This window comes from Scyliorhinus torazame, chromosome 13 (assembly GCF_047496885.1).
Source record: "Scyliorhinus torazame isolate Kashiwa2021f chromosome 13, sScyTor2.1, whole genome shotgun sequence".
Classification (NCBI taxonomy): domain Eukaryota; kingdom Metazoa; phylum Chordata; class Chondrichthyes; order Carcharhiniformes; family Scyliorhinidae; genus Scyliorhinus; species Scyliorhinus torazame.
This window is the reverse complement of record NC_092719.1, coordinates 51,369,286-51,384,044: the sequence shown is the minus strand read 5'-3', so window position 1 is coordinate 51,384,044 and position 14,759 is coordinate 51,369,286. Positions and strand designations below refer to the sequence as shown.

General features: G+C 42.9%; 1 protein-coding gene across 7 annotated transcripts in view; it reads left to right on the top strand.

Moving 5' to 3' along the window:
• tbc1d22a (TBC1 domain family, member 22a) overlaps nt 1-14,759 on the top strand; it is a 517,208-nt gene that overhangs the window by 134,636 nt on the left and 367,813 nt on the right. For 5 of the 7 annotated variants that reach the window (XM_072471465.1, XM_072471460.1, XM_072471459.1 and 2 more), the window contains one exon: nt 1,181-1,246. The exons of the other annotated variants lie outside the window; for them this stretch is intronic. In XM_072471465.1, coding sequence (XP_072327566.1) covers nt 1,181-1,246 — 66 coding nt within the window. The remainder of the gene's footprint in view (nt 1-1,180; nt 1,247-14,759) is intronic. 7 annotated transcript variants of the gene reach the window in all.

The window sequence follows — 14,759 nt, the reverse complement described above, 5'->3', positions numbered from 1 at the left end:
AGCAGTCCTGGAATTATGCAGCTTTCCATCTAGATTTGCAAACTGTTTTCCTCCAGGGTAGGTGGGTCTTCACAATCTGTAGAAACTGGGAGACGATCTCTTGTGCTACCATCGGACTGTTTGCATCCAAGGCTGGTTGCAGAAGATGCAAGAGTAGCTATCTTCAATTTGATCTTGCCCTTTAGGTACTGTGAGCAAAGATACATCTCCAGCAGCAGAACTCTGCTTTTTTAATGCAGTTGACACGTGACACGTGAATTAATGACAGCAAGCTAAAATTTCCACTAGTGTTTAATTATGAAGTAAGTTAGCAAATGTAACTTCTAACTGTCACTTGTACCTTTAATTCCAATAATTGATCAGAAGTGTTTCCTCCTATGAAAGTTTATCATTTAACTTCCCGTACATACACGTGCATATGTGCGTACACATGCACACACACCCACCTATTTTTGTACAAACTGATTGTGTTGTAATGGTGCATTCACCTTGACTAAAATAAATAAATTCCAAACAAACCTCCAGAAAAGAATCCAATATTCAGTGTAAACATTGTGGATTCCAGTCAGAACTAGACTGCTCCTTTGCTTTATTCTTGCCCAACAACTTAATTCCAATGTACATGTATTCCTAGTGTCCATTGACCGAATGAATTAATTTATCCTGAAGATTTTTCTAATTGTGTGACGATCACCAACATATTTGCTCATTATACTATAAACTTTTGAGATGAAATTAATGTTCAATTTGCAAACAAAAGGCTTATGGGTTCATAGACTGCTTAAAAATTTGGAGTTGTGCAGTAAATACAATGTGGATGGTTCTTGAGACCGTTTCATCTCTTAGGTTTCTGTAAAAACTGTAATATGGAAATGGTAGTCAAACTGAAATATCTTTGAAGTATTGGTATTCTTGTTGCACCCAGCTCTGCAAGTACAGCTGGCATGGCCAACGCTCGGATTCAGGTTGTAAAGTTGGTTCTGTTACTAAATGTATTCAAGGGGTACTTAACCTTGAATCGTGACTCCTCAATACATTAAGTATTCTGAAACGAATGACACTGTACTCTGCAGCTGAGAAATCTGGCTTTGAGCCCCAGCTAAATGCAAGCAATCGTCTGACTGGCTGCACCACCAGTAATAATTTGGCCTTTGCTACTGTTTTCTTTCTTTATTTACAGATTCATATTGATATTCCAAGAACTAATCCTCTTATTCCTCTCTTTCAACAAGCTTCTGTGCAAAAGGTGAGAGAACTAATAAATGATTGGCCAGTGGTGCTTGAATAGTGTAATGAGAAAAAACACTGATTTCAATGTATAATTCACTCAGCTTTGGCTGGATGGTAATAAGTTGATGCCTGCACGATTATTTGGCAATTGTTGTTTGCGTTGAGTTACATGGGGAAAGTTGGATTGTGTTAACCTGCCGTGTGCAGTTAAACCCAAGTTGGCGAATCAAGCAGATTTTGCACTTTTTCATGCACTGCTGGTCTATCAAGTTGCCTGATGCACATAATGTCAACTTAAATGAGCATTCTGTAATAAAGTTGGAAGAGTTTTAATGCATTATTGTTTCTAACTACTGGTTGAACCAAATTAGAATTTAAGATAATGTTTTTGGCTTGCATCACTGGACTAATTTGATACTGACACGAAGTAGTTTTGCAGTTAAAAGTAAACCAGTGTCTGTTTTTATGTTTATTCTCTCATTAGTTGTCCTTTCATTTTTTTCTGTTGGGCACTAATGATCATGAAGAGATGTGAAGTGAGACAGTGGCAAAGATGTTCTGTTGAAAATATTCTTTTTTTTTTTTTGGTGCCATATAGAACATAGAACAGTACAGCACAGAACAGGCCCTTCGGCCCTCGATGTTGTGCCGAGCTTTGTCCGAAACCAAGATCAAGCTATCCCACTCCTTGTCATTCTGGTGTGCTCCATGTGCCTATCCAATAACCGCTTTAAAGTTCCTAAAGTGTCCGACTCCACTATCACAGCAGGCAGTCCATTCCACACTCTAACCACTCTCTGAATAAAGAACCTACCTCGGACATCCCTCCTATATCTCCCACCCTGAATCTTATAGTTATGCACCCTTGTAACAGCTACATCCATCCGAGGAAATAGTCTCTGAACGTCCACTCTATCTATCCCCCTCATTATCTTATAAACCTCTATTAAGTTGCCTCTCATCCTCCTCCGCTTCAAAGAGAAAAGCCCTAGCTCCCTCAACCTTTCCTCATAAGACCTACCCTCCAAACCAGGCAGCATTCTGGTAAATCTCCTTTGCACCCTTTCCAATGCTTCCACATCCCTCCTATAGTGAGGTGACCAGAACTGCACACAGTACTCCAAATGTGGTCTCACCAGGGCCCTGTACAGTTGCAGCATAACCCCACGGCTCTTAAACTCAAGCCCCCTGTTAATAAACGCTAACACACTATAGACCTTCTTCACGGCTCTATCCACTTGAGTGGCAACCTTCAGAGATCTATGGACATGAACCCCAAGATCTCTCTGTTCCTCCACATTCCTCCGAACCCTGCTGTTGACCGTGTAATCCGCATTCAAATTTGTCCTACCAAAATGAATCACCTCACACTTATCAGGGTTAAACTCTATCTGCCATTTTCCGGCCCAGCTCTGCATCCTATCAATGTCTCTTTGCAGCCTACAACACCCCTCCACCTCATCCACTACTGCACCAATCTTGGTGTCATCAGCAAATTTACTGACCCACCCTTCAGCCCCCTCCTCCAAGTCATTTATAAAAATCACAAATAGCAGAGGACCCAGCACTGATCCCTGCTGTACACTGCTAGTAACTAGTCTCCAGTCTGAAAATTTTCCATCCACCACCACCCTCTGTCTTCTATGTGATAGCCAGTTACTTATCCAATTGGCCAAATTTCCCTCTATCCCACACCTCCTTACTTTCTTCATGAGCCGACCATGGAAAACCTTATCAAACGCCTTACTGAAATCCGTGTATACGACATCAACTGCTCTACCTTCATCTACACACTTAGTTACCTCCTCAAAGAATTCAATCAAATTTGTGAGGCAAGACTTGCCCTTCACGAATCCGTGTTGACTATCCCGGATTTTGCTGCATCTTTCCAAATGGTCATTAATCCTATCCCTCAGGAGCTTTTCCATTAACGTACCGACCACCGAAGTCAGACTAACCGGCCTATAATTACCAGGGTCATTCCTATTCTCTTTCTTGAACAGAGGAACAACATTCGCCACTCCCCAGTCCTCTGGCACTATCCCCGTGGACACTGAGGCATCAAAGATCAAAGCCAAAGGCTCTGCAATCTCATCCCTTGCCTCCCAAAGAATCCTAGGATATATCCCATCTGGCCCAGGGGACTGGTCGACCCTCAGGTTTTTCAAAATTGCTAATATATCTTCCCTCAGAACATCTATCTCCTCCAGCCTACCCGCCTGTATCACACACTCATCCTCAAAAACATAGCCCCTCTCCTTGGTGAACACTGAAGAAAAGTATTCATTCAACGCCTCTCTTAGCTCTTCTGACTCCATGCGCAAGTTCCCACGACTGTCCTTGACCGGCCCTAACCTCACCCTGGTCATTCTTTTATTTCTCACATAAGAGTAAAAAGTCTTGGGGGTTTTCCTTGATCTGATCCGTCCCTCCTAGCTCCACTAAGCCCTTTTTCTTAGCTCATTCCTTGCTACCTTGTAACCCTCAAGCAGCCCTTGTTTTCTCATCCTTACATACGCTTCCTTTTTTCTCTTGACAAGGCATTCAACCTCTTTTGTGAACCATGGTTCCCTCACACGGCCATTTCCTCACTACCTGACAGGGACATGCCTACCAAGGACACGCAGTATTTGTTCCTTGACAGTTTCTGTTCACATCTTATGCTCCCTAATTCTTACCTAATCGCATCATAATTACCCCTCCCCCAATTATAAACCTTGCCCTGCCGTATGGCCCTAACCCTCTCCATTGCAATAGTGAAAGACACCGAATTGTGGTCACTATCTCCAAAGTGCTCTCCCACAAACTAATCTAACACTTGGCCCGGTTTATCACCCAGTACCAAATCCATTGTGGCCCCACCTCTTGTCGGCCTATCCACATATTGTGTCAGGAAACCCTCCTGCACACACTGTACAAAAACTGCCCCATCCGAACTGTTCGATCTATAGAGGTTCCAATCAATATTTGGAAAGTTGAAGTCTGGACATTATTTTAATCTGCCTTTTTGCTGTGGCAAGAGGCTAATTAGAACAATTTTATTTGAAAGTACATCTGCATTCCAGTAACATTTCTGAGTTAGCTTGAGCAGTGGTTCTAATTAATTGTCTTTCTGCACCGAGTGAAGGTGAGGATTGAGCAAACATGCCTCTTGATACTTTAATGAGACCAAGGAAAGATTCCAAGTTGAAATAATTGTACATCTTTGCATGAAGTTCATTTGGTGTACTTAGGAATTTTTGGCTTGTGTTTGCACCATTCAGAAGTACTGCATTTGAAAAGGGAAAATAATCGTTTAACTTTGAACTGTTGAAACTTGCAACTGCTGAATGCTTGGCCCTCTGTTTGTCATGCTGCTCCTGCAACCGTTGATTTTTCTCAACAACTCCCTTACAGCCATCTTTTATTTATATATTACATTCTTCATTGTCACAGGTAGGCTTACATTAACACTGCAATGAAGTTACTGTGAAAAGCCCCTAGTCGCCACATTCCGGCACCTGTTCGGGTACACGGAGGGAGAATTCAGAATGTCCAAATTGCCTAACAGCACGTCTTTTGGGACTTGTGGGAGGAAACCGGAGCCCCCGGAGGAAACCCACACAGACACGGGGAGAACGTGCAGACTCCACACAGACAGTGACCCAAGCTGGGAATCGAACCCGAGACCCTGGCGCTGTGAAGCACCAGTGATCACCACTGTGCTACTGTGCCGCCCATTATCTCCATTTGTCAGATCTGACAGAAACACTCAAAGTGCTATTTTTTTTTTTTATTCATACATGGTACGACTGTGTTTCTGCAGAGGCAATCATTTATTGCCCATTCCATAATTACCATTGAGAAGGTGGTGGCGAGCTGCCACCTTGAACTGCTGCAGTCAACTTGATGTTATACACCCACAGTAGTTAGGTAGGATTTTGATCCAGTAACGAAAGGATGACAGTAGAATTCCAAGTCAGGATGGTGTGTGACGTGGAGTTGAACCTGCAGGCGGGCCGCCATTGGGCCTCATTCTCCTCTGCCAAGGCTGACCACAGCTGTCGGATTGCCCTGGGGAGGAATGGTAATCCAGAACATCTTTTCTCAATCATCTCAAACCTCCTGTTTCTTAAGTCCTGGAAAAATATTTCTTCCCAAATTCATGCCTACCTTTTGCACAACATCTATGAATCTTCCCAATTACTGCTACAACATTGACATGGCTTTAACCAAAGTCACATGTCATTTACAGTGATCTGTTCAATTTCTGTCAATTTTTGATGCTACTGCAGTGCTTGTCCTCCTTTGTCCACCTCTGCTATTTAAGAAAGATGAGAACAGGAAGCTAGTGAATTATAGACCAACTTGGCTAATATCTATCTGTTGTTGGGAAATTAGGAGAGTCTGTAATAACTTGCCTGATTAACTTGAAGATTTTCAGCTGATCAGAGAAAGCCAGCAATGGTTGGTGAAGCGTCAGTCATGCTTGATGAATCTGATTGGATTTTTTTTTTTTCAATAAGTGACTGAAGTACTGGACAGGGAAATATCTATGCATTGTCATTTACATGGACTTCCAGAAGACAGTGTTAGCTAAAATTGATTTCCAGAATTGAATGTGAACTATTGACATGGTTATTTATTAAGTGTAGAAGATGGAATATAAAGCCCATATCCAAATTTGTTAATGTCACAAATATTTTAAGCAGTGTAGATTGAAGAATAAAGTTACAAAGCAATATAAATTGATTGAGCAAATGGACAAAACAGTGACACATGGATTGTAGTGAATTTAAGTGTGAGGTCATCCACGTCAGGCCTAAGAGGGTAGGTCAGAGAATTTTCTAAATACGCTAGAAACATTGGAGATCCAAAGAGGCCTTATACATATATCATTAAAATATCATGAACTGGTGTGGGAAATAACCAAAAAACTATTGGAATGCTGGCTTTTATACAGAGAATGAGAATTCTGTTTGTTAAAATAAATCTAGAGTATCCAATTTTTTTTTTCCAATTAAGGGGCAATTTCGTGTGGCCAATCCAGTTAACCTGCACATCTTTGGATTGTGGGGGTGAAACTTACGCAGATATGGGGAGCATGTGCAAACTTCACACAGACAGTGACCCGGGGCTGGGGTCGAACCCGGGTCCTCGGAGCCGTAGGCAGCAGTGCTAACTACTGCGCCACCGTGCTGCTCCATGAGAACGAGAATTCAAGGGGATAGAAATTATGCTGCAAATATACAACACCCTTGTTGGATCACAACTGGAGTACTGCGATCCATTCTGGCCACCACATCATATGAAGGTTATTTTGTCCTTGGCGGGAAGTCATTTTAAGTTTATCAGAATGACACATGGCTTTCAAGGGTTAAAGTGAAATAAAAGATTGCATATGGGGATGTATTCCCTAGAATTTAGAAGCTTAAAGGATGATTTTGGTCAACGGTTTCCAGGTATTGAGGGGAATAGATGTGGTGGTTAGAAGCAATTTCAACTGGCTGGAATTAGAAACAGAACATAGAACCCCTGCAGTGCCGAAGGAGGCCATTTGGCATTTCAAGTCTGAAAGAGCACCCCACCTAGGCCCATTCCCCGTCCTATCCCCGTCACCCTATAAGCCCACATAACCTGCCCATCTTTGGACACTTAAGTGGCAATTTTGCATGGCCAATCCACCTAACCACATCTTTGGACTGTGGGAGGAAACCAGAGCCCCCGGAGAAAACCCAAGCAGACAAAGGGAGAATGCCACCCAAGGCTGGAATTGAACCGGGGTCTCTGGTGCTGTGAGGCAGCAGTGCTAACCACTGTGCCACCATGTCGCCTAGGATTCTAGGACTCGGGGACAAAATTTTTTCATAATTTCTCTTAATAATTCTTCCTTTTCTGAGCTCAGTGGTTGATAATTCCACACATGCTGCACTAACCTGGGCGTCATTCTCCGCCGGCGGGAGTCTCCGTTTTTCCGGCGTCCGGGGGTTTCCCGACGGCGTGGGGCTGCCCCACAATGGGAAACCCCATCGACCGGCCGGTGTTACGGAGACTCCTGCCGGCCGGTCGGGGCAGAAATGTGGCGGGGCGGGTAGGAGAATTTCGCCCCTGTTGTTTCAGTGGCACTGTGTTAGTTAAGCACCAGGTTGCTTCCCATCTAAAATTCGATGCTAGGCCTTGCCTGAGGTTCTGCAGAGCATGGCAGTCAGATTATTGATTGTTCTTCAAGAATTTGGAGCTTGAAACCCTGATCCACTATTGCACCACGATTTTAGAAGGGATGATTGAAAACACCTGATCACACGGTAATAGTGCATAAAACAAAATGGATATTAAACTGCATCGTTTCTGGGTTGGGAGGTGGAGGTGGTCATGGGTGGTAGCAGGGAGGGGGGGGTGTGGGGGCAGATAGTTTTTGTTGAGATGTTTGTGGAGTGCGATTCCACTGCATACCGCTGGGGGTGGAGCATGATACACAGAAGCTACTTAGGAATCTACCTTGAAAAGCCAAGTCAAAGAATTGAATAAATTAGAATAGTCACAAAGATTCATAAAATTAGATCACTAAATGAGGCCATTCAGCCCATCATTGCTTTGGTGCTAGATAGTTGATCAGGATTTTCTGCAATAACCTGTAAGGGTCCTTGTTTATTCCCAGTCTATTCCCTTATTTCCCCACTCTTTTTTATTATTTGCCGTCCTTTTTTTTGACCCATGGATGATTTATGTATATGTGCCTTTAAGGCAGCCTGTATCTTTAATTCAAGCAGAAGAAAGCAGTGGCCGGTATAATTAATTCAAGTAGAGGATTTCAGCAGCAGAAGAGATCACTGTTAGTCTGTGTGGGTTCAAATTAGAGCTGTGGACAGTCCGCTACCAATGATTGAGATTGGCTGGACTCTATTTGATTGATTTGGCTGATGGCCAATCAATTGGGCCAAAAGTGGTGCTCTGCCCAGCAACAGGTGATGATCAGATCTGAACCCACTGGAATGTTTCAGGATCACGAGGTTCTGGTTTGGTTTCAGTTCTGATCCTGTCAAAGACTTTGGAGAATTTTATAAGAATTAATGGTTAATACCGATGCTGTGTTGTTTTGTGACTCCGGGACGAGTGGGAATGGAATTTTGCATTTGCCCAGGCTGTAACAAACCCCGTTGCACTTTCTCTAAGTTTCTATAATTCAGCATAACTTTATTGTTTTGAATGTTAGCATCATATAAACAGAACCTGAAATACAATTTATTTCAGCTCCAACATCGGAAGTTCCTTTGCAATGCTTATTCCTCTGCAGTGATTTGATGTCCCTCAATTTAATGTGTATTGATGTATTGAAGGATTGTCTTCATTTCACACTCAATCAGTGCAATTTATAATTATTACAATGCACAGGCTGACATTCTAATTACACAAAACAACTTTCAGGAAGATCAAGGGCTGCTGTGAATAACAAATCACTGCTGACCACTAACTTGCTTTCTCTATCTCCAATGGTGACCATGAAGCAACTCCAACATTGCAGAGAATCCCAATTACTTACTGAGAGATTAGACTAAGAAGGCAATGCCTGGGTGGGAGGGGTCTCTGATAATGCTGTTTGCCTTCCTGAGGCAGCGGGAGGTGTGGACAGAATCAATGTGAGGGTGGTAAGCTTATGTGATGCGTTGGGCTGAGTTCACCACACTCTGCAGTTTCTTGCGATCTTGGACCGAGCAGTTCTAACTCCAATGGTGACCACGAAACTATTGGCTTACATCAAAAATCCAACAAGTTCACTCGTGTTGTTTCGGGAAGGAAAATGACATCCTTACCCAATCTGGTCTATGTGTTAAATCATTTTTTTGGTCTGTGTGTTCTGTAAGCGAGCAGCGATTGGGAGTGACAATTAGTTTACTGGAGGTTGTAACATTTATAAAAGTGTGTTCCAAAGTTTTAATCTGCCAACAAATACTTGTGGGACCCTGTTGGGGGTTTTCAATAGGCCACTTATCAATGCAAGGATCAGTAGATGACAGCAATTAGTCAGAGACATAGTCAGGAGCAGGTGAAGAAGAATATGGCTAGCTCCATACAGCTGAAGTGCTGTTTTTAAACTCTGAGAAGCGGCGTGTTCAGAGAAGCCCCGGGAGCTGTCTCATAGCTCGGTACACTTTGGGGCGGGAAGAGGCCTGTTGAGAGCTGACAAGGTGGCAGAAGGTTCCTGGCTCCAACTTGCTGGACAGTTGGGGCAAAGAAATGTCCATGAGTAGTGTGTTCACAGAGCAGTTAAATAGTTGGAATTTGTTTTGGTGATTAGAAGCTGGAGTGCAGCCTTGTGACTCATGTGGGATGTAGTCTCGGGAGGCAAGCAGCCATTGCGGCAGTCTGGATTGGAGCGGCTTTTAAGGGAAATAAGAGACCAGATCTTCGAAAGAGAACAGCTGAAATCCCCCATGAGGAAGGCAAGAGTTGGAAATATTTATTTTGTCACACTGACACTTGGGGCGGGGGATTGCCGAGAAATTTGTGGGATTTATCTTTATTGTGTCTGCCATTTAATGTGGTGCTTGTGATGTGTTCAACTGCAGTTTACTTGTTAATTCATATTTACCTCCTGTTAATTCTGGATTTAAAAAAATAAAAAATTCTTGAGATATGTGCATCGCTGGCTATGCCAGCATCTATGGTCTATCCCAAGGTGTCCTTGAGAAGGTGATGGTGAGCTGCCTGGAGATGTAAGATAGATGGTATTTACGGTTTGCTTTGTTGATTTGTACATTGTAAAATTTCTTATGTTTGCTTAAAATGATGGAATCTTGTGGCTTTATTCTCTTAGTAAGTAACTGGGATTCTCTGCAATGTTGGACTTGACCCCTCCTTGTGCAGCTGGATCCTTGACTTCCTTACCAACAGACCGCAATCTGTCAGGATAGGCACAGCACCTCCTCCACAATAGTCCGCAACACCGGAGCCCCGCAAGGTTGTGTGCTCAGTCCTCTACTGTACTCCCTATACACAGATGACTGTGTGGCAAGGTTTAACTCCAACTCAATCTATAAGATTGTGGATGATACGACTGTGGTGGGCTGTATCTCAAACAACGACGAATCAGACTACAGGAGGGAGATAAATCACCTGGTTGCATGGTGTATCGAAAACAACCTCTCTCTAAATGTCGGAAAGACCAAGGAACTGATCATCGACTTCAGGAAGCGTAGCACGAACACACTCCTGTCTGCATCAATGGCTCCGAAGTGGAGATGGTCGATAGCTTTATGTTCCTGGGGGTCACCACAACCTGGTCCCCTCATGTTGATGCAACAGTCAAGAAAGCCCAACAACGTCTCTACTTCCTACAGAAACTAAAGAAATTTGGCATGTCTGCATCGACTCTCACAAACTTCTACAGATGTGCGATAGGGAGCATCCTATCCGGCTGCATCACAGCCTGGTATGGCAACTGCTCGGTCCAAGATCGCAAGAAACTGAAGAGTGTGGTGAATTCAGCCCAACGCATCACACACGCTTGCCACTTTCACGTTGATTCTGTATACACCTCCCACTGCCTCAGGAAGGCAGACAGCATTATCAGAGACCCCTCCCACCCAGGCATTGCCTTCTTCCAGACCCTTCCATCAGGCAGAAGTCTGAAGACCCATACATCCAGACATAGGAACAGCTTCTTCCCCACAGCTACAATACTCCTCAACGACTCCCCCTCGGACTGATCTGTTCCCTATAAGAACACTAATCACAACGTCCTATGCTGCTCTTGCTCATATATTTGCTTTGTTTGGTCCCTTGTTCCGCACTCTAACCAATTACTGTTTGTCGATGTACCATTTGTCAATGTACTCTGTTGATTATTCTCTTTTGACTACTGTGTACGTTCCCTCGGACGCAGAAAAATACTTTTCATTATACTTCGGTACATGCGACAATAAATCAAACCAATCAATAAATCAAATCAATCGATTTCAAATTTCATCTACGGTGACGAGAACGTTCCTTCTTCCTAACAGGATCATAATCAAATTTGGATGTTTGGTCTGGGACTGTAACATTTGTATGTTCCAACAAACAACAATCTTTACTCTCTGAATTGGCCCATTTAGACATGGCTGTAACTCGTCAAAAGCTTGGACTAGTAATCCTCAATGTATCAGAAAAGATTTTCTGTATTTTGCACAGCACAAAGCCATTACTGCTGAACAAATCCTAAAATATTAACAGATGTTTTCAGAGGTCTTGGAGGTCTTCCTGGTGAATGTCACTTTTGAGGTAGATGAGTGTGTGCAAGAGAAGAGCTCCAGTTCAAATTCAGCCTGAAAGGCGAGATAGAGGAGTTTGAAAAGAAGGGAGTAATCAAGAAAATGACACCTCCTACAGACTGCATTACCAACATAGTAGCATTGAGACAACCTGGAAAGCTGAGAATGTGCATAGATCCAAAGGTCCTCAATAAAGATTTGAAGAGAACTCCGTACGCCATGTTAACTATTGAAGAAATTTTGCCGCAACATGCCAAGGCAAAGGTCTTTACCAACTTAGACGTGAAGGATGGATTCTGACAAATGGAGCTGAATTAAAGCAGCAGTTTTCTGACTACATTCTGGATGCGATTTGGGGAGTACAGATGACTGTGCATGCTGTTTGGCAATTCTACTGTTCCTGAAGAGTAACAACACTGACAGCATGAGATAGTGTTAGGAAAACAAAGTTAGTTTTAAGGGATTTATATTTGTATTGATAAACATTAGAAATAAGGTATAGTTTGAAATGTATTTAATTTATTGTTCTGTGCCTGGACTGGTAAAACCTATAGTTTGATTCATGTTGCACAAAGGTGAATGTATGTGTGGGGATTGGTTTCAATTCCAAATGTGATTCTATTGTGCTTAGAGGCATGAAGAACAAATAAACCAACAGTGGTTGCTTAGCAGCTGGGGCCTTGTAAGCTAGAGAAGCTTTTAAGTTTTGGTTCAGCTAATTTGATTGCAGTTGGAGAAAGGTAGTTAGAGAGAAGGCAGCTCTTACAGATCTGCTGGAAGCATTGAGTTTAGAAAGCTTGAGTGGGAACATTTCTCAGCTTTGCTAGAAGAAAAGCCATACCATGAAGTAATGGTTAAGAAAACAAGAACAGGGATCTGAAGAGCAGCTAGTCAAGGAAACTAGATAATTAAAGGGAAGTTTCCAATAAATTTGAGCTTAAGGGTACTAGAACAGAGCACTGTTCAGTAAAGACAGACCACGATGAGATGAAGGCTGAGACGCCAGAAAGATACCTGCAGTGATTTTCAGGTTTGTGAGATTTTACTACAGGATGTGGAACGTGAGTTGTAGTAAGTATGGAAATCGGTGGCAGGATCTCTGAGTTTGTGTAAAAGCAGTGAAGACACAAGAAACCTAAAAGGGGATGATGTAAAATCCTGGATTCAGTTCGCTGTTAAAAGTGGAGCTGACATTTTGTTTAAAAGTGTAATTTGGAAACCTTGGTCTGGATTTCAGAATGAAAACCATTCAGGGAAAGCTTTATTATGAGAGAAGATTTTAAACTATATTTTTATGAGTGGAGATTGGAAACCATGTAATAATCACCTGGGGGTTTTTGAGGAGACACCAACAAATAATAATTTTGGGTTCAATTTGCCCACCGTCACCTGATGTGATTAAAAGGGACTGTGTGTTAATGAGACCATTTACCATTGATGTACTTTATAATCAGTGTTAATTGTAGAATCTGTGTAATTGTTCAGATAAAGGGGAAGTAAAGGCGTATTGTATCATAATCCAATTTTATCATGTTTAATATATGTTTTGTTCTTAAAACTAATTAGGGATCTTGTGACTCTGTTTCTTCATGTTTTATTAAAAAAAGTTATGCTCTTTTGAGCCAGGGTCCCATTCTGGGATCATCTTGTCCAGTTATAACATCAACTGGGATCGTAACAATAGTCAATGATCTTCCAGGAGTGGAAGTGATTGTGCATGATCTGCTAGTCCATGGATGTTGAGATTTGATAGAAGAAACCATTGCGGACCATGGGACTGTTAGAGAGCTTGCCAGATGAACTAGGAGCTGAATAAGAAGGAAGTGCAGGTGAGGATGACTGAAGGCAAGTACATCGATCATGTACTGAGAGCAAAAGGAGTTCGCCCTGTTCCTGATAAGGGAGAGCCGTGCCAGAGATGCAGCAACCAACAGACATGAAGGCGGCACAACAGTTTTGTTGAATTTGTGAACTACCTAGCAAAGTTCTTGCCTAGTTTGTCATCGGAGTGCGAACCTCCATGCAAGCTCACTACAAAGAATATTCAATGGTGTTGGGGCACAGACTAAGAAGCAGCTGGTTGCGGACGCTTCAGCCTGGTCTATTGCACTCACGTGCTTGAGTCTGCCATCATTAAGAACAGAGATGTTCCTGCCACCACCACCTCACATTAGCACATTAGTTGCTGAATTATCCACCAGCATTCACCACTGGATGTGGCAGGACTGTAGAGTTTTGATCTAATCTGTTGGTGTGGGATTATTTACCTGTCCAAAACAAGCTACGTTTACTGCTAAGAAAGCATGTTATTCTACGCTGCAGCATTTCCAGGTTACCACCTCATTTTACCTTGGTGCTGCTCTTGGCATGCTCTTCTGCACTCCTCAAGGAACAAACGTTTGTAACCTGGCTTTATGATATTGTGAGGGATAGTCTACTCAGAACAGTAACAGTGCCATCAATACAATGAAGGGTGTCTTCAGTGTTATGGCATGGCTTCCATTGAAGAATCAACAGAATCCCTACAGTGCAGAAGGAGGCCTTTCAGCCTATCGAGTCTGCACCGACCCTCTGAAAGAGCAATCTACCTAGGCCCACACCCTGCCCTATCCCCGATACCCCCGCGCATTGATTATGGCCAATCCACCTAACTTGCACAAATTTCATCTCCACAAGGACTCTGGGGTAGTCCTATCAATGCAGTCATGGACAAATGCATCTGCACGTCATATGTTTGTGAGAATATGGATGATATGTTTGCACAAACATGGACAGAAGAAGGGCTGAATTCCAGAAGTAAGGCAAGGCTGAATACCATTGAGTGCAAGAGGGGGTGGTTAGATTCTCTCTTGGTGGAGCCAACCTTTGCTTGGCAGTTGAGTGACAAGGACGTTACTTAGCACTTGACACACAAGTTTGGATGTTGTCCAAGTCTTCCTGCATGAAGGCAAGGACTTCATTATAAGGAATTGCAATGGAGCTGAATGAACAAATCGCACTCACAGCTGTACTTCTAACCATATGACTGAAGGAAGATTATCAGTGTATCAGCTGAGTATAGTGAGGCTGAAAGCATTGCTGTGAGGAACCCCTACAAAGATGTTCTGATCTGAGATGATGGGCATACAGAGCCGCAGCCATTTTCCTTGATGACTTGCATGACTGCAGCCACTGGAGCTTTATCCTGATCAGTTTTATGAGTGCTTCTTAGTGCCACACGCGGTCAAATGCTGCCTTTGTGTTAGGGGCAGTCAACCTTCCCTCACTTCTGGATCGAAGATTTCTGTGCCCATTTTATGA